The 18,216-nt window shown below is 33.6% G+C and overlaps 1 protein-coding gene across 3 annotated transcripts; it reads left to right on the top strand.

Annotated features, from left to right (window-relative positions):
* The first annotated feature begins 4,612 nt into the window (after positions 1 to 4,612).
* LOC21404783 lies at positions 4,613 to 8,523 on the top strand. Of its 3 annotated transcripts, none has more exons than XM_024162141.1 (5): positions 4,613 to 4,769; positions 4,923 to 5,205; positions 5,812 to 5,881; positions 6,004 to 6,092; positions 8,281 to 8,523. In XM_024162141.1, the coding sequence occupies exons 2-4, from the start codon at positions 5,014 to 5,016 to the stop codon at positions 6,051 to 6,053; spliced, it is 312 nt and encodes a 103-aa protein (XP_024017909.1). In that variant the 5' UTR covers positions 4,613 to 4,769; positions 4,923 to 5,013; the 3' UTR covers positions 6,054 to 6,092; positions 8,281 to 8,523. The 3 variants fall into 3 exon arrangements, with proteins under 3 accessions (XP_024017909.1, XP_024017911.1, XP_024017910.1); XM_024162143.1 differs by lacking the exon at positions 8,281 to 8,523 and adding an exon at positions 6,655 to 6,674; XM_024162142.1 differs by lacking the exon at positions 8,281 to 8,523 and having other exon boundaries at positions 6,004 to 6,211.
* Positions 8,524 to 18,216: the final 9,693 nt, after the last annotated feature.

Here is an 18,216-nt window from a genome sequence, read left to right as displayed (position 1 = left end):
TATTTATTTAATTATTATTTAATATATTATTATTTAATATATTATTACATGTTTTCAAAAATTAAACCATCAAACGCAATTTCAGTTTTTTTTAAAACTGAAATCAATCTCTAAATAAAACTACCAAACGCATTTTTAGAAATAATTCAAAAATGAAACTAAAAACGTTTTCATTTTCATTTTCGTACAGAAAATAAAAACGTTTTGGAACCAATTCCAAACGCACCCATGATATTATGCATTCCCAGTAAAAATCCAAAATTACGTCTCACTTTTCCAAACGAATGAAACGGCAACCTTCTTGAATTCCCCATCATGCATCTATAGCGTCCTCAAGATTGTTCCACAAAAAAAAAAAAAAAAAAAGCAAAGTATGAAAATAATATAAACTTGAGGTTGAAACTTGAAATCAACTTAGCGCTCGATTGTTAGTTGTGTTTAAATTCATAGTTTTTATTATATTAAAGCGTTTTTTTTATAAAAAATTTAAAATTTAAAAATTAAAATTAAAAATTATTAGTTTAAATGTATAAATTAAACGGTCACTTAATTTTCTTCCGTAACCCACCATGAAAAAATAGAATTGCTGCAAAGGTAATTTCTTTCTTTTCCATCACAGTACAAGATAAGCAAACAAAAAAAAAAAAAAACTCAGAACCCACAAAAAAAATACACCAATACTTAACCTAAAAATATAAAACCCAAACGAACAAGGTTCCAAAGAACAGCCTTAGCACCAGCAAGATCTAGCATATGGGGGATGCAGTGAGTCTGAGATTTAGCAACAATGCCTAAATCTGGTGATGGAAAAAAGAAGAGCCATGTGACAAGAAAATCTACTAAGGAAAGGGGCGTTGTGGCCAAGCTTGTAGAATTATGTGGGTGGGGGAGGTGCTTTGTAGGTTTTTTTTTTGTTTTAATTTTTATTTTGTTTATAAAAAGACAATTAACACCCTTGAGAGAAGCTTATGGAATTCTCACGTGACAAAAATCATTAGTAATTTTACTGACGTTGCCAATTGAACCACTAGCGCAACATATGTTGAAGTTTAAGGGACTAATTACTAAGAAAAGAAGTTCAGGGACTGATTTATCAATCACAAAAAATTAAGGGCATAATTGAGTAAAAATACCTCATATTAATATTAAATAACTTCATACCCCTATATTATTTATAAATATAAAATTAAAAAATAATAATTACAACCTATATTTATTACTCCATTTGCCTAATACTATAATATTAGTCTAATTATTGTTAACTTTAATAATAAATATGTACTTTATATATTTAAAAATTAATAATATATTTTAATTTTTTAACATTACTTTTTATTTTTATTTATTTTATTTAAATTTTAACAATTTATTTTTATATTTTAAATAATTTTAAAATTTATATTTATTACCCTATTATTACACTATATTTTTTAATTATGATTAATTTTAATATAATAAGTACATAATTTATTTTTTAAATTAAAATATAAATTGACTTAAACTGTATATTAGTACTTTTACATATTTCATTCTGATTGTGAGTGCAGATAAACACATTAATGAGATTTAGAGTGACTCTGATTCTAAATCTTGTCACTAAGTAAACGTCTCATTCTGACTCCGATTCTTACTTTGAATCCTACCCACTTTGAATCCTGCACACTCCAATTTATGTCCATTCTGATTACGCGTAGCTAAATATGTCATAAATGGGATTTAGAGTGACTCTGATTCTAAATCTTATCACTAAGTAAACGGCTCATCATGACTCCGATTCTTACTCTGAATTATATCCACTCTGAATCTTGTCAACTCCGATTCATGTCCATTCTGATTACGCGTAACTAAATATGCCATTAGACTATTTTGTAGATATACAATGTTCAAATAATATAAGAGTAACAAAATGAGATTTCTCCTGTAACTTTTTAAACATATTCTGAAAGTAAAAAATAAGAGATTTATCAAAAATAAAAAGTATAAGTAAATATTCTCATTTTAACAACAAAAAAAATACAATTATTTTTTATTTCTTTACATTGCTCCAAAGCAAAATTATTATGTTGAATATGTTGATTTTTTTTTTTGAAAAATATTACTAGTTGAATTGTTGAATTGGCTCTCATAAAACAAGGGCAACAACCTGAGCATGAGCGCGTGGGAAATAATAAAGAGAAGCATAAATTACTAACCTGAAGGCTCAAAAAATAAAGAGAACCAGAAAAGCCAAATCGAAAACCCCAAATGAAGAAAACCAAAAGGGGAAGAAAAATCGGCAAAACGAAAGTAAATAACATTTAACCCATAAAAGATACACAAAAATCGAAACAAAAAACATAAATCAGACCACCAAAAGAGTAACAAAAGAAAATCACAAAGGCCATAAAGCACAAATGAGAACCGCGAAAGAGAGCAAAAAGAAACACGCATAAAACCCCTAATTCCACGCCCAAACTGCACAAAAGGGACGAAGAGATCGAAACCGCAAAGGAGCACATGCAGGATCCCGACCAGAACAAAACGAGGGAGAAGAATAAGATCATAAGAAACATAGGGAAGAAGAGGGGAAAAACCAAGAACGACGAAAGGCAAAGAAACTAAAGAGGAAGCCACAAAACCAAGAAAGAGAGAAAATGAAGGGGGCGGAGAAGATGAGAGAATCGAGGGGGAAAGGAAAATAAGAGTTGCAGGGGTTGTGAAATTACCAAAACACAAAACCCAAAAAGCCACCGAGAGACCAAAACGCCCTTGTACCAGAAGAAGAAGAGAACAGTAAATGGAGGGCAAAAGTGTCATTTCACTTTAGAAGAAACAGTAAATTAGATCTGCGTGAACAGCAACCCCGAGCTCTCCTTTAGATTATTTATAAAGTCATTATTTTGATTAGGATTCTACTCTATAAATAGGAGCTGTAAATGATAAAAAAAAAAATTACTTTTACACTCAACAATTTAGAGCTTGTTGATTTGCACTCAAACTCAAAAAAATTTAAACTCAAGTTATAACTTTATTTAAGTTCATATTCTTTTATAAAATTTGAGTTTGAACTTGAGTTTTAACTTGAGTTTGGAGTTAAAATCTGAAGTTCAAGTTCCTAAACTCAAACTCAAGTTAATGAATAGTATTTTTTTTTATATTCTTAAAAACGCCATAACTTTTTCGTTTTAATTCTCATTGAGATTATTTTTTTCTATGTGTTCACAACGAAGAGGTGAATAAAAGCTCACCCATATACTCTATTAAAATTTTCCATCACTATTGAGTTTTTATTAAAATATTATCCAAACACAAATTCAAGTTTTGACTTACCCAAACACAAACTCAAATAGATTCTCAATTCAAAATATAACTGAAAATGTCAACATCTAAATACAAACTCAAATTAGAGTTCTAACTCAAACCATACTCAAATACACCTTAACTCAAATTAATATCTGAACTTAAGTCACTCTAAGTAAAAAAAAAAAAAAATGCAAATGAATAAGCCCGTTTTTCCTCTTACAAGGAAAAAGAAAACTCTAAGTGTGTGATCTTTTTTATTAAGTTTTGCAGGCACCTACACATATGTTATTTTATAGTTAAAGATTTTTAATTAATTAAGGGCTTATTTATTTACACTCAAACTAAAAAAAAAAAGTTTAAACTCAAGTTATAACTTTATTCAAGTTCATGTTCTTTTGTAAAATTTGAGTTTAAACTTGAGTTTGGGGCTAAAATATTAAGTTCAAGTTCTCCCTTCAACTAAACTTCCTAAACTCAAACTCAAGTTAATAATTAGTATTTTTTCTATTCTTAAAAACGCCATAACTTTTTTGTTTTACTTCCAATCGAGATGATTGTTTTTCTAGGCGTTCACAACGAAAAGACGAATAAAACCTCACACATATACTATATTAAAATTTTTTATCACCATTGAGTTTTTATTAAAATACTATCCAAATACAAATTCAAATTTTGACCCACCTAAACACAAACTCAAATAAATTTTCAATTCAAACTATAACTCAAAATGTGCATATCTAAACAAAAACTCAAATTAGAGTCCCAACTCAAACCATAAGTTATCGACAGTAAAAATCTTCTAATGCTTTTACATATATGTATTAAATTAATATATGTATAGTGACTAATTTTTAAGAAAACAATATTTTGAAATCTATGATTCAATCGTACACAGTACTTCTGCAAATTTTTTGCGCAATTAGTTTTGGAAACAAACAAATGAAAGGTGTTTGTGTCACAATTTAAGTTAAGATTTTAAATTATATTTGTAAGAGAAAAATATTATAATAAAAAAAATTTAAATTTTTATTAAAAAAATATTATAATAATAAAATTTAAATTGTGATTTAAATCGTAAAAGGCTTTTATTTTCAAACACAAATTTAGTGGACTTCACTCGAAATAGTGGACACGGCACAAGGGGTGGTGATCTGGAGCCCGTTCAAGAAGTCACGTCTCCAAGCGACTTCAACATAAACGCGACAAATTTTATTCATTGTGTACGACTATATATGTCTTTATCATCCGACGTCGTTTTGATGCCTTCTATTTTGACCCATAATATACGCTTACTTTTGTCCACCGAAAGCTCCTTCTTCGCAACTTCCGCTATAAACCCCTCCAAACTCCTTTAACCCAAAAGCTCTCTTCTTTTGTCCCATTTTTCAAATCCAAAAATACAGATTTTTTCTTTCTTCTTTTTCCCAGTAACCAAACAAAAAGCCATGAGCTAACACTTCACTTTGAAGATTTTTTTTATAAAAAAAGTAAGCCCAATCAGAATCAATCCCAGAGTAAAACAAAATCCGTGAAAAAGAAGAAAAATAACAACAACAAAAAAAAGAATTCTTTTGTGTCTCTCTTTACCCGCATCGTTATTATTGAGTATTTGACTTGGTTTTTGTATGGGAAAATCGCAGGTTAATCCAGTTGGCCAAAACGACGTCGCAGTGTGTCAGAACTCCGAAGCAAGCAAAACCCATATCGGAGAAGAAGAAGAAGAAGAATATTATGGAGAGAGAAGGCAGTTCGGAGAACAAAAACGACAACAATAGGTTGCCGCTTTCGGAGGTGGTGACGGATTGCGTGAAAAGGTGGTTCAAGGACACGCTTAAAGAGGCCAAATCTGGGGATATCAATATGCAGGTCTTGGTAGGTCAGATGTATTATAGCGGTTATGGCGTTCCAAGAGATGCCCAGAAGGTTTTTTTCTTGGCTTTTATTTAATATTTATTTATTTATTGTTATATTGATGCTTTGGTTGGATTATATGTGTTTCTTTTGGGTTTTAGGGTTTTGATGGTGTTTCTTCTTACATTATGTTTTCCTCTATAAGCTTTTATATATGAATTTTGATATAAAGTTGTTTTGGATTTTAGACTGAGACATAGAATGTGTACATTGGTTAGATGGAAAATAAGGCACCAAATTTTGACAATTGAAAGTTCTAAATTCTAACTGTTCAAATATGGATCCTTATTCCTTTTCTATGTAGTTCTTTTTTTTTTTCAAGTACAAGAATATATATATATATATATATATAAAAGAATTTAGACATTTCTAGAATCACGAGTTTGCACTGCTGGATATACTAATTAGAAACTTAATGGACGAGAATGGAATTGGAATTCTAAATTTACTAGTTGGGAAATTAATGGAAGAGAATTGGCAATCGGACAATTGGGGTTTTGGTTTATGGTTTATGGTTTATATATATATATATATATATTTAGTTTTTTAGTTCTCTCTCTCTCTCTCTCTCTCTCTCCTGTTTTATTATAACCAATGTTACCTCCTTTTGGAATTTAGGGAAGAATATGGATCACAAGAGCATCTAGGACAAGGTCTTCAGTTTGGAAAGTTAGTGATAAGCATCCAGGTTGTCTTCTCTCTATCCTTTTGCTATCATCATCATCACTTCAAGGACATCATTATCATTATCATGGTCTTTATTTTATTCTTCATTATCATTAAATGTTCCTTTTTTATGTTGGTTCATAGGTTATAATGCAAGTGATTCAGATTCAGATGAACCGAAGGGTGACTCCTAGATAGATTATATCATATTAGCTTCATGTCCTTTGAATAGGGTAAGATGAATCTCTATGGTTCTTGGTCATTTGCAATTCGTTTTTGGTCTTTTACTGTTGTATACTACAATAGCATTTCTGAAAGAAATTTATATTTTATTTGGTGTGTTTTGAAAGCTTATGGAGATCTTGGGCTGTATATTCCTTTGACATTTGTGTTAATATGCTTCTTCTGAGGCTGATCTCAGCTTTTGAAGATCTTAACTTTCTAGATTTCTGTGCTTGTTCTTTTCTTATTCGGTTAAGGTGATATTAAGTTACCAACACATAGATTTAATAGTAGTTTGATCCCTAGGCATGTGCAAGAAAAAAAGGCTTCAAAAAGCCTCCGCGTTCTATTCAACAAAGCTATTAGAGAAGCAGCTTCGGTCCTTGACTTCTTATGCTTAGTCAAGCTTCCTTGTTCCTTAGTGTAGTCTCAGTCCATAGTTTAAGATCTGTTCTAATCTATATCTACAGCTGACATGATTCTGTACGAATGCCTTCCCTTTGTAGATGGCTAAGTTACTTCATAACCGTAAACATACTTTTTTTTCGCTCTTTCTTTCCTACTATATCGTAGGCCTTCTGGTGGAAAGTCCGACTTACGTAGATTCTATTCCAAGTCATGAGCTATAATGAAACCAAGCATTGCCTATAGGCAAAAGGATGAAAGCCTAACGAACGACTATGGTTCTCCTTTCCTTATGCAGTTATGGTGAAACTAAGTCTGTTACCAGCACTTAAATTTGATAGTAGTTTGACCCTTTTCTCTTTGGTTGTTTATGTGGTCTTATACTCTTAGCATTGCGACAAATTGGGTGATATTGGCACATTGCTACTTCTCATATTCATCTGCTAGCATTTTCCTCTATGAGTGTGAAATTATTGAAGTACCTTTCTTTCAAATTCTTGTAATAAATGCTGATCCTAAGGTAGTATATTAAAATGAGCATGCGTTCCCCATCTTCCTTTTTTAATATTACAAGGCATGTATGGTTCTGATAATAGAGAAAATTTTGTTGTGTCAATTGAAACTTTCTTGCGATTGTTTTTGAGTGACAAAAATATGCATACTGCTTCATTTATTTTGAGGGGACATTATCGACTCTATTTTTTCTTGTTTTGATGCTTAACAAACATTATTAGGGTTAACTCAACTATTTGAGAAATAGAATGTGTCAAATTTTAATGCGTTGTACGATTAATTTGATTGATAAAAATGCTCTCATAAATTGCTTAATCTCTCATGATGATGATAAAGAGTTTTCATGCTTGCCGGTACCTTTTTTTACTCAGAGAAATGTATTATGTTTTGTTGGACCTTTTTTAGCACAGAAATTCAGTATCTTGCTTTTGTATAAAACTTTGGGAAAAGGAAAGTTTGGCATTATGATTATACTTTTACTTGTTGTGTTCCAACTTCCAATTTTTGAGACATTGTCAGTAACTATAGCAGAATCATGCTTATATTTGGCATTATGATTATATTTGTACTTGTGTTCCTACTTCAAACTTCTAATTTTGAGGCATTGTGTCAGTAACTATAGCAGAATCATGCTTATATTGCATAATTATAGTAAAATAAATTGAGGTCTCTTTCCAAAGTGAACAGAGTCTAAGACTACAATTGAACGTGATGAGAGATACAAGGGGCAGCTTTAACAAGATCATAATAACTAGCAGCTAGGTTTTCATTAGTGAACATTGTAGCAGCAAGGTTGGGCTGCTGCAAGAAGTGTGTGAGTTGTGGTATGAAATAGTAGTCAACCCTGAGAGGGCGATTGTGAGGTTAGACTTATGTTTTACTACAATTCGCACACGATCCCAATTTCATAGTGGTCACTTACCTAGTGAGTATCCGCGAGTTTCATGTTTCCAACGATTGTAAGGATTGGCATGGCGCATATTTTCAATCTTTGTAACTTGACGTTGGATTAATATTGTGAACACTGCAGCATAAAATATCCTAAGTAAGCGGGTTGTAGGAATTTCTGAGATATCAAAAAGGAAAAATATACCTTGGTAGGGGGAAAGATGAAAAAAATTTAAAACATAAATTGGTAGAAAATATCAAAAGATTCCAGAACGTGTAGATAGAGCTAATGAATTTACAGATGCTATAGTGGGTGACTTGCTAAAGCTTTGTGTTCAATACAAGCCTTATGCATGGACTGACCTAATATTGTGTTTTCTTGTTAATATATAGGAGGTTTGCTTGGATCTGTGACTGCTCTTGCTCAATCGAGATTGTGTTTGTAACAAAGTTGATATTTTTTTCCTTTTAAGTTGTCTTTGCTTTCAGCCGTACAATTTCATCTTTACATTTATTATAGTGACAATTATTCTTGTTAGTTTCTCTTCGACCAATCTAATTTTTCATGGAGAAATGAGCGTATAATTATACAGAAGGAACAATTAGGTTGATGGTCGGCTTTGGTCACCACCCCATTTGACCATATCTCTCTCTACAATTTCATCTCTTTACATTTATTATAGTTACAATTATTCTTGTTAGTTTCACTTGGACCAATCTAATTTTTCATGGAGAAATGAGCAAATATACAGAAGGAACAATGGGTTTGGTTGGAGGGTGTTAGGAACCGAAAATCTATACTTCATTAACAATACTAAAAATGGAAAATTACAAGATAAATGGGTGGTTTCGAGGACCCCTGACCTCTAAAATAATACACAACACTAGACACTTTCTACAAATCTGATCATCCTTCCTCATTAGCCACTAGACCCTTATTTATACTACTAAAAGACTATTAAAAAACAATTGCTAACTATCAGGTTTTTAACATTACTCTCGCTCTAAAGAATCACCTTGTCTTGAAGGTAAAAATCAAGAAATAAAATTGAAAAACAACATCTAAATGATTAAGAACAAATAAAATTGAAAAATAACATCTAAATGATTAAGAACAGAAGGCTTTGTTAGTTCCTTGATTTGAGTTCCCAAATTGATGTTGTCCTTGTAAGTCACGTCTTTAAATTGGAGCCAATCAATTACTTTCTTCTCCATCTTCTTTGTATCTTGGAAAGCAACCACAAAGTCCATCAATTCAGTTAGAGCCCCATGATCATCAATGACCATAAAAGCTTTTGACAAATCCGTCATTAACAAATAAGTTTCTTTCTCAGCTAACCAAGTCTTCATCCTTTTAGCCTCTCTGTCACCAATTTCTTCATACTTAGCCACAGATTTACTATACCCAATCCTAAATGTGTTAGAATTCTGATATCCAACCACCAATGCACCAGAATTAGGCCAATTAACGCTGTAGTTACGAGGCCCAACCCTAAAATTAGATCTGCCCATACCGAAAACACTAGACCGAGCCCACTTCCAAACATAATTTTGGGATTCAGCACCAAAATCGCCGAATTTCGCGTCGGAATTCCACGTCCTGGCCATCATCTCGCCGAAGCATGCCCCAATGGCGTCAAAATCACAAAACCCAGCCTTAAGGGCATCAGAATTCATGGGTCTTACTCCAATTCCGCTAGAATCTGCCTCCGTAGCACCGAAACCAGCCCCTTTCATGCCGGAATTGTGAGGCCCGGTCCAAATCGGGCTGGAATCAGCCCCAACCTTGCCGGAAACAACCTCAACAGCGTCAGAATCATGAGACCCGCTCCAAATTTGGCCGGAATTTTTGAAAACAACACCAATCTCACCGGGATCAGCCTTAATGGAGTCAGAATTGCGGGACTCCACTACAATCCCACCGGAATATGCCTCTGTAGCACCGGAATCAAGCTCTTTTACGCTGGAATCGTGAGGCCCTGTCCAAACCGTAGCCAAATCGTCGAGCCCAGCCTCTGCCGCGCCGGAATCTACCTCCGTAGCACCGGAATCAACCGCTTTCACGCCGGAATCACGAGGCCCGGTCCAAACCGGTCTGAAATCAGCCCCAACCGCGACCGAATCAGGGCTGGGTTCCTTATTCCAAGGGTACCCGCCGTCCCAGCCTTGGAGCAAGCCTCTCCTCCTCTAACTCTGGCTCCTACTCCACTTCCCGTCGCCGACCAAGCTCCACCGCCCTCTCCCGACGATCATGACCTCCTTTTGCCCTCCTCCCGCCGTTGAACAAACCCTCGCGCTGCAGATCCAGACCACCCAGCCCTAGATCACGACGGATCTCGCGCTCCTCCATGAGACCCACGTCTCTCCGGCGTCGGAACTCCCTCTCACGGCCTCGATCTTCGCGAATCGGTGCTTCCCGGTGAAGATCCACCCGATTTGGCACCTCCACTCCGCCTGGGTCGACGCGATCTGGGCTCTCCTCATCCCGTGGTGCGAGATCTCGCCTCTCCCCACCCCGTTGTTTGCCGTCGCGACCTAACTCGGCCTACCCGGCCATCGGCCGTGCCGCCAGCAGTGCCTCCATCCTCCGCAGCGCCGCCTGCAAGTCACCCATCTGGGTCCGAACCTTCCCCACAAGGTCCCGGAGTTCCCCTATACTCCCTCTAGAAACCTTGAGATTAGCTCTTAGAGTAGCCCTAAGTTTCTCTCTCAACTCTGAGAGCTCCATGGATCGTAGATGCTATGATATCATTGTTAGGAACCCGAAAATCTATGCCTAATTAACAATACTAAAAATGGAAAATTACAGGATAAATAGGCGGTTTCGAGGACCCCCAACCTCCAAAATAGTGCACAACATTAGACACTCTCTACAAATCTAATCATCCTCCCTCATTAGCCACTAGACCCTTATTTATACTACTAAAAGACTACTAAAAAATAACTGCTAACTATCAGGTTCCTAACAGATGGTTCAAGAGGTTTGAACTCAAGTTCAAGTTCAAGAGGTTTGACCCCAAACTAATGTTTATTTGTAAAAGGTAAAAGCGGTTTAAACCCCAGTTAAACCCACAAATACAAGTTTACTCAATAAACAAAAATTTTACGCTAAGTAAATCAATTATTTACTTTATAATAATTATTTTTCTTCAACCAATCATTTTTGCAATTATAAAATTTTTGTCTTATCTAGTTATCTTAAATTAATATCCAAAATTGGACTTATTCATAAATTGAGAAAGTTAGAGAAAATACTCATCGGGGGGATTTATTTGTTAGTAATTGGATCAACAATTGCAGTAAATTTTTAAATTTAGTCTTATTTACTAAAGTCCAAAATTTAAAATTCAAATTGCCAAACACAGTTATTAAGTTCACACGAATTAAGATAACGTTTGTTTTAAGGGTTTTGTGTGGTTTATGATCATGATTTTTGGTTCTTAGTTCTGCTACTGTATTTTTTTTACACAAAAAATTTAAATCTTAAAACTCAGAATCATGAATCATGATTTTGAACCATGAACCAAACGTCACCTAATCTACTATGCAACTAATCCATCTTAAAAAAAGAAAAGGCAGAAAACAAAAAAATAAAAAAAAAACATGAAACAAACATTTATTTTGGGAGTTTTACATAAGTGCTACAAATAGAATCTATACCTTGATTTTTTTTGACAAAAAAAATCTTCAAAAAACGTTACACTAAAACCTTTGACAGCATCCTACGCTACCAATAGTAGCCCATTGGTGACTTCCATACCAGTGGTATACTGTACTACCACTGGTAACATGTCATGATACTTAAGATGGCAACATAATAGTGGAATATATATTTTAGTAGGGTAATTTTTAAAAATACTCCTTAAAGTCGGGAACCGTCGGTTACCTTTTGAATCAAAGTAGCGACGAGCCGAGTACTACGACTACAGGGGCGGGGAAGGACCGCAAGATGGTTACTGCTTCTGTCTGAATTTGACATCACGTATGTAACCAAAAAATAAATTAAGGGAAGAGCGATAGCAGAACACCTTGCTGAACACCCTATCAAGGAGGAACATAGAGTTTTCTTTTATTTCTATCCCTTAACATTAACTTATATATTTTTACTTTTTAAACTAGAACTAGTTAAGGGATAAAGTTTTTTAAAATGAGTTTTTTTAATAAATCAAGTAGAATCTGTAATTTTCACATTTTAGTATGATGCCATACTATCTTACGTATCATGACATGTTATATACCAAAGTTAATAGCATGGAGGTTCAACTTCCAAATGATATCCTAAAAGCTACGTATTTTCCGAGTTCTTTTTTGCAGGCTTCGATGGGGAAGAACCCATCCTAAATTTGGCGTGCTTTGGGACTTCAGTGGCGGGCAAGTGATGGCCTTTCAATTTGTCTTCGACGACCCTTGGCTGCCACGTCCTGTTTCGTTTCAGCCTATAACTAAAGCTATAGAAGGAAATCGTAATTGGATGGTGTCTAATTTGCTAACTGAGGCTGGTGAGAATTCTGGAGGTTGGAATATGGAGCTGTTGGGAAGTAATTATTTGCCTGTTGATATTGAGCTTATACAAAGCATTCCAATTGGTCTTTAAAGACCTATGGATTCTCTAATCTGGCATTTTGACAGTAAAAAGCTATTACACTGTCAAATCAGAATACTTTCAAGAAATGACAGTGCGCAATTCAGTGTCCTCGTTTATGGGGAGTGTAGATCGTTGATGGTGGATTCTTTTATGACACTTAAAGGTTATTCTTTTAGAGTATAATTTGAGTGTAGTTTTTGAGTTGAATTTGAGTTATAACTTGAGTTGAAGTTAGAACTTGAATAAAGTTGAGTAAAATTGAATAAAATTGAAACTTAAAAGAACTGTGAACTTGAATAAAGTTGAAACTTAAGTTGTCTTTTTTTGAATTTTTTAGACAAAAGAACATGCCCTTAAACATTCCCCACAAGGTGAAGCTTTTTGTTTGGAGGGCTTTTCATGATATTTTACCCTCTTGGTCAAGGCTAGCTAAATGAGGTGTGGCATATACTGAAGGTTGTCGTTGGTGCTTTGGCGGTAAGGAGACGGTTTTCCATGCACTGATTTGGTGTGATGCAACAATGAGGATCTGGAGTAGCAGCACTTTTTGGTCAAGTATCCTAGCCTTTCCAGGTGACAATATAGAGTATCTCTTACTGATTAGGTCTCGAGTTATGTAACGAGATGAGTTTGAGCTATTTGTTATGGTGCTCTGGTTCATTTGGAAAGACAAGGATGCTTATACTCGTGAGAATAAAATTATGCAACCTATGCAGATTCTTGGTCAGGATTTCGTGTGATGCAGCAATGAGGATCTGGAGTTGCAACACTTTTTGGTCACGTATCTATTAAAGTATAAAATTATTATTGGCCCACTTCCTAACAGTTTAAGTTTTTAGGATGGATTGGTAAACTAACATGGTATCAGAGCGGGAGGTCCTGAGTTCAAACCCCCGTAATTGCACTCTTTATCCACATTTAAAAATTGTCATGTGTTGGGTCTTTAATATATCTCGGGCTTAAATATTCACGTGTTGGGCTTTCTAATTAATTTACCCACACGATTGCCCATTGTTCAGCCCACACGTGAGGGGGAGTGTTAAAGTATAAAATTATTATTGGCTCACCTCCTAACAGCTTAAGTTTTTGGGATGTATTGGTAAACTAACAGTATCCTAGGGGGCGTTTGGTATACGGGAATCAATAGGAATCATATTTTCAGGAATAATACATTACTGTGTTTGATTTCATACATGAATCTTTTTCATATTCTCAGGAATATTATATTACTGTGTTTGGTTGTTTGCATGAAAGAAGTTAATAAAAAAATAATATTATTATTATGAATAAAAAAAATAAATATAATAATAATAATAAAATTATAATAATTAATAATAATAATAATAATTATTATTATAATTATAATTATTATAATAATTATAATTATAATAATTATAATTATAATAATAATTATAATAATTAATAATAATAATAATAATTATTATTATAATTATAATTATTATAATTATTATAATTATAATTATAATAATTATAATTATAATTATAATTATTATAATAATAATAATAATTATTATTATTATTATATTTATTATTATTTAATATTAATATTATTAATATTAATTTATTTAATATTAATAATATACAATAATTAATGACATTAGGATCCTGATGGGTATTGCGAATGGTGGTTCTTATAGTCACACTTCTCGATGCAGTAACTATCCACATATTAGCAAAGTTCTCTGTTTTTTTTTTAAATGAAGATTGTTATTGGTTTGAGGAATTTCCTACTTGTATTGCTGATATTGTAACATGGCTAGTTCTTCTTAATAAGACTCTTCTTCGCTTAAAAAAAAAAAAATCACCTTGTACATTTCCACCAAAGAAAATCACCTTGTAAACATCCTAATTTGTTTAGGGAGAATATCATATTCCGCCTGTCAAGTTTTTCCTTTTTTTTCTTAAGTAGACGTGAACAATAATAGTTGCAATTTCCCGTTGTATCTTGAGAGTTGCTTCGAAGTAGATCATAATTATGGTAAAATTAGAAAGAATTTTTTCCCTTAAAAAATTAGAAATTTTGGACAATATTGTTCTCGTAGTCGTCCCTGAAAACAATAGACATAAACAACGTTTAAGTCCATTTATTCAAGCATCCAAACCATACAATAAAAGGATTATTCTCACCGATATCCTCTGAACTTTAGGGTCATTTTCAATTTACCTCTTAAACTTTAAAAACTCTCATTTTGCCTCTTAAATTTTGAATTATTCTCATTTAACTCCTTTTATTGTAATTTATGTTAAAATTAGACGAAAAAAGAGAGGATTAAGTGTGATCATGTGATTTTTATATATATTCTTTTTAATATAAATCTAAACAGAAAGATCACGTGATTGCGTTATTCTCTTTTTTCTATCTATTTTTACCAGAAATTGTAATAAAATGAATTAAGTGAAAATAATTCAAAATTCATGGGCTAAAGTGATAATTTTTAAAATTTAAGAATCAAACTGGGAATGACTCTAAAATTTAAGGACATCAATGGGAATAATTCTAAATAAAATATAAAAATTTCTATCTCACTTGTATTATTGTATAACGCTCCTTCCAATCTAGACCACCAACATTTTTTTTTTTTTTGGAACTACTATCTAATTGGAAAATAACAGGCCATTGCTAATTTTTTTTAACACATTATTACAAACATGACGAAACATATTTTACAGAAAAAATTAGACAAAAGAATATGGTTGGGAATAAGTTGACAATGTAGTTATCTATGCTTTAATTATGCTTACGTGAGGACAAAATTTGAAAGGTTCCGACTTTTAGGAACTATGTTAGGGTCTTGTACATCTACTGACATCTCATATTTGATTTACTTGAACATAGCTTGTATTAAAATTAGTTTAGTGAAAGAAGTCATTATTATAATGACCATTAGTCATAACTGTGATGACTTAAAATTCTCTTTTATTTAACGTAAGGTAAATAATTACTACTTTCTTCTACCAATTGAATTGATATGTGTTTAATTTTAATAATAATCGAATAAGTATCTCACGTTTGATTTAATTGAACACAACTTGTAAATTAATCAGTGAAATAAGTCATCATTATAATTACCATTAGTCATGACTTAAAAGTCTCTTTTGTTTAAAGTAAGGTAAATAATTACTACTTTTGTTATGTGCACAAATTGAATTGATATTTGTTTAATTTAATAATAATTGAACAAGTATCTCATGTTTGATTTACTTGAACACACTTTGTACTAAAATTAATAGTAAAATAAGTCATTATTATAATTACCGTTAGATCTTCTCAATTTGTTTTGTCCTGAACATGGCATAACTGGTCTGGGTTGGTCCTCAATGCCAACCGAATTCACCAGCAAGGAAGCCCCTCGTGATGAAGGAGCCAAGGCCCAAGTCCTCAAGCTGAAACGACAAGGGCAGGTCTGCGTTTTGAAGGAGAGTTGAATAAAGAAGCAACTGAGGTTGAGAAGGTTCCAGAGTCAGTTCCTGCGCGTGAGGTTAGGGAGCGATGAAGACCTATGTGGCTTAACGGTTTTGAGCTCAATGGAGGACGCTGAGGCATCGCGAGGATTGAGGGACACCCAAGTTGTTATTCTGTTATTTTTCTTTCTTCAATTTTATTTTATTTTCGTTGATTGCTGGGAAGGAAAAATATATAAGGAAAACTCTTGTATTTGGGGTTTTTTCATGCTTAGAGACGAATTGCTCGTAAGAGAGATTGGCACTGTCTCAAAGAGTGTTTTATCAGTAAAATAATCATTTCCTTGGTATCACATAATCACTTAAAAATAAAAAGTTTTTAACATTTAATTGTTTTTTTTTTTTTTTTTTTTAAAGAATTTCAACAGTACAACAATCTTGTGACTGCAACTGAAGGCATCTTACTCTGACCAACCCATCTGCTTGCAAGGACCAAAATCTTCATCGGCTTTTCTTTCCATTATCTGAATCTTCTTTGTTCTCAAGAGCTTCACAAGAACAGCCACTGTAATTCCCACCAAAATCAGCACAGCAAATGCAGGAACAAAGCCAAAGAACCATCAATAACGTAGCTTATGCTTCGGCCAAGGCGTCACAGATGGCCCTATGAGTTATGAAGCTCTCTCGCCAGCTCATATATACCAAAAATTTGTATTCTCAAACCACAATAACAAGAGAAGCATAAAATATTAGCGGAAAGAAGAAAAAAGAAAATTAACAAGTATGAATATGAAGTATAATATTACCGAGAATTTGGCTAAAATAACCAAGTAAAAAAATGAAATTGAGGAAATGACTTTTTAAATTCATTTTTATTTATTTTATTTTAATAAACTCTTAATGATATAATTAATGAGTATTTATCTATTAATTGAGTATTATTAATAAAAATTAATATTAGAATTTAATTGAAAAAAGGAAAACAGAGGAGTCTTTCTTGCAATTTCCCCTCTCACGAACTCACTAAAAAAAAAAAAAAAAAAAAACCTGAGAGGAACAAACGACCAAGAAGGCAAGAGAACAACCTAAAATCCTCATTCCCCTCTCTCCCCCCTTCAAAGCCCCCGAGATCTCCTCTTCCCTTACGACGCCAGTGCCGGAGTTCATGACTGCCGAAGAAGAGAACACGACCATGCCGGAGGAAGGAGCTTTTCGTACATACTCACCTACGCATTTGTCGTCACCTTCGTCGGCCCCTTCGTTGCAGCAATCGTCGTCTTTCCCACAGCCGCCGCCACCGCTGCCATCACCTCAAGTCCAAGAACAAGTAAGGTTTTTTTGTTGTTGTTGAAGTGAACTTTATATTTTGTGGTGCAATATGTAAGACATTAGAAATTTTATTGTTGCAATCTACAAAGCATTTGACAATATGCCAGCATTTATGTTTTGCATTTAGATGAAAGTTGTCTAAGCGACCCCGAATGACCAATCAATATCAGATGGTCATTCATGGTTGTTCCTTTCCCACTAGACGCGCGACCCACATTAAGCTCTGGTCGCGCGCTAAACACAATGGTCATTCTATCTGAATAACGGTCACGCAACATTAAACAACGGAGTAACTAAAATTCATTGATTTGATTGATATTTATAATCTCCCACCAATTGTTTGTTTCTATTAATACAGATACCGAGAATAATTCACACGTCAAAGCTACGTAAACTATCTCCAAGTATAGTGACCATGGAAGACTTTCCGGGTAAAATCACGATTCGGTCACAACTGAATGTTATAAATAATATTCAGAATTGGCTAACAAAGAAAGAACAAGTTAAGTTTCGGAGGTTCCCTCAACTTGGCTGCTTATTAGACTTGCCTACTGATGGACAATTTTCAGGAGCACTAATGCATCATTTACTGTTGAGGCGAGTAGAATGCCAGAAGGACCATGAGGTTTGGTTTTCAGCAGAGGGCAAACCATTAAGGTTCTCTCTCAATGAGTTTGCCTTAGTATCCGGCTTGTAAACAAGTGGTAGTCCATCTAAAGAAGAAATTGAATCTCATAAGAACAAAATAACACTAATGAATAAGTATTGGCTTGGTGCAAAAGGTGTTACCTTAGATGATGTTTTTAAGAAACTTGAAGAGTTGAGCAAAGACAATGACAAAAATAAGGATAGAGTGCCATTGGCATTTGTCTACATGTTAGCCGGCTTCTTGATGCTAGGAGACTTGAAGAATCAGGTTAATTCATCTTGGTTTAAATATGTCACTGACTTCAAAATCCTTGATCAATATCCTTGAGGAATTGAATGTTATA

This window comes from Morus notabilis, unplaced genomic scaffold (assembly GCF_000414095.1).
Source record: "Morus notabilis unplaced genomic scaffold, ASM41409v2 Scaffold442, whole genome shotgun sequence".
Classification (NCBI taxonomy): domain Eukaryota; kingdom Viridiplantae; phylum Streptophyta; class Magnoliopsida; order Rosales; family Moraceae; genus Morus; species Morus notabilis.
Note: the sequence above shows the minus strand (reverse complement) of the source record. Positions and strands in the feature narration are given on the sequence as shown.

Excerpts from the sequence above, each read along its gene's own strand:
- LOC21404783 (XM_024162141.1), top strand. The coding sequence starts at position 5,014 with ATGGAGAGAGAAGGCAGTTCGGAGAACAAAAACGACAACAATAGGTTG. Across the intron at positions 5,206-5,811 it reads TTCCAAGAGATGCCCAGAAG|GGAAGAATATGGATCACAAG; the intron begins GTTTTTTTCTTG and ends TTTGGAATTTAG. Across the intron at positions 5,882-6,003 it reads AGTTAGTGATAAGCATCCAG|GTTATAATGCAAGTGATTCA; the intron begins GTTGTCTTCTCT and ends GTTGGTTCATAG.